This window comes from Notolepis coatsorum, assembly GCF_963971535.1.
Source record: "Notolepis coatsorum genome assembly, chromosome: 5".
NCBI lineage: Eukaryota > Metazoa > Chordata > Actinopteri > Aulopiformes > Paralepididae > Notolepis > Notolepis coatsorum.
In genome coordinates this window covers 2,014,609-2,016,248 of record NC_140169.1, presented here as the reverse complement: position 1 = coordinate 2,016,248, position 1,640 = coordinate 2,014,609, and the positions used below count along the sequence as shown (strand labels likewise).

The 1,640-nt window shown below is 50.7% G+C and overlaps 1 protein-coding gene across 1 annotated transcript; it reads left to right on the top strand.

Moving 5' to 3' along the window:
• The first annotated feature begins 206 nt into the window (after positions 1 to 206).
• Positions 207 to 1,237, top strand: LOC311228939 (Y-box-binding protein 1-like). Its single transcript, XM_084314900.1, has one exon. The coding sequence runs from the start codon at positions 222 to 224 to the stop codon at positions 1,134 to 1,136; it is 915 nt and encodes a 304-aa protein (XP_084171026.1). The 5' UTR covers positions 207 to 221; the 3' UTR covers positions 1,137 to 1,237.
• Positions 1,238 to 1,640: the final 403 nt, after the last annotated feature.

Below are 1,640 nucleotides of genomic sequence, written 5' to 3'. Positions count from 1 at the left end.
ACCAGATGGCCATAAAAAAGAACAACCCAAGGAAATACCATCCCAGTGTTGGAGATGGAGAAACTGTGGAGTTTGATGTGGTTGAAGGGGAGAAGGGAGCAGAGGCGGTCAACGTCACCGGCCCAGGAGGCGTTCCAGTCCAGGGGAGCAAGTACGCCGCTAGCACCGGGAAACACACTAGAGAGTCACCGCCAGCACAAGGCCATTACCAACCAGTAACCATGAGCAGCGAGGCCGAAACGCAACAACCACCGCAGCCCGCTGACGACGTGGAGAGCCCATCCAGCCCGGCAGCCAAAGCTTCCACGGCGGATAAGAAGGTCATCGCAACGAAAGTCTTGGGGACAGTCAACTGGTTCAACGTCAGAAATGGATATGGTTTTATCAACAGGAATGACACGAAAGAGGACGTGTTTGTACACCAGGTGGCCATAAAAAAGAACAACCCAAGGAAATGCCATCGAAGTGTTGGAGATGGAGAAACTGTGGAGTTTGATGTGGTTGAAGGGGAGAAGGGAGCAGAGGTGGTCAACGTCACCGGCCCAGGAGGCGTTCCAGTCCAGGGGAGCAAGTACGCCGCTGACCGGAACCGCCACAGGCGCAGGAGGGGCCCACCCCACAATGGAGAATACCCTGAGAACTACCAGAGCGATGGCGAGGGCGAGCCGCCGAGTAGCGGAAGCCGTGAAGGCTGTGACAAGAGCAGCCGCAAGGGGGCAGAGAGCATGCAGCCACAGCAGTGCAGGCCCTCCTACCCAGGCAGACGGCGCTACCCGCCATACTTTGGAGGCGAAGGCGAAGAGAACAAGACAGGTCCAGACCAGGGCGGCGACAAACCAATGAGACAGAACTACTACAGAGGCTTCCGACCAAGCAGAGGCTTCCGACCAAGCCGTCCCAGACCGGTGCGGGACGGAGAGGAGAATAAGGAGAATGAGGGAGGTGAGGGCGGCCCGGATCAGGAGCCCCGTCAGTGCCGCAACCTCAACTATCGCCGCAGCCGCCCACAGGCCGGTGGCAAGCCTGGCCCAGAGGGCGGCAATGGCAATGGCAATGGCAAGGAGGCTAAGGCAGGAGGTGAACCATCCGCTGAGAAAACGTCCGCTCCCGAGCCCCAGCAGGGCGGGGCTGAGTAGGAACAACCTGCCCACAGGCAACTTACCATCTCTTTACCATCGTCCGTTTTTTTGTCAACAAGAAGAAACATCAAATATCTGAGCAATAAGAAACAGATTTAACCTGAAAGATCATCACAAGCTTGCACCACGCATTCGACCAGATTTACCACAGATTGCCTGCAGAATCTATGCAGACTGTTTTTTTCCAATATTTTTACGTTACAGCTACAAAAAGCAGATGTTTTTCTAAATCGGTCCTAAGTTTTTACACCAAATGGTTTGATGATAAGATTTTTTTTTTTATTTGATATCTGGTCAGTTTGACATTTTTAAATAACTTTTTATGTATTCAAACATTTTAACAAAAATGCAAGCTCAAATAAAAGACAAAAGAGAGTAAAAAAAATTTTTAAATAAAAAAGATATCAAAATGTTTTTTCTCTTCCACAGCGAAGTCTTTCTTTACAGAAGTGATCCTAAAGCTATTTTCCTAAACTAAAACTTGTTTGGCTGCTTACTGTC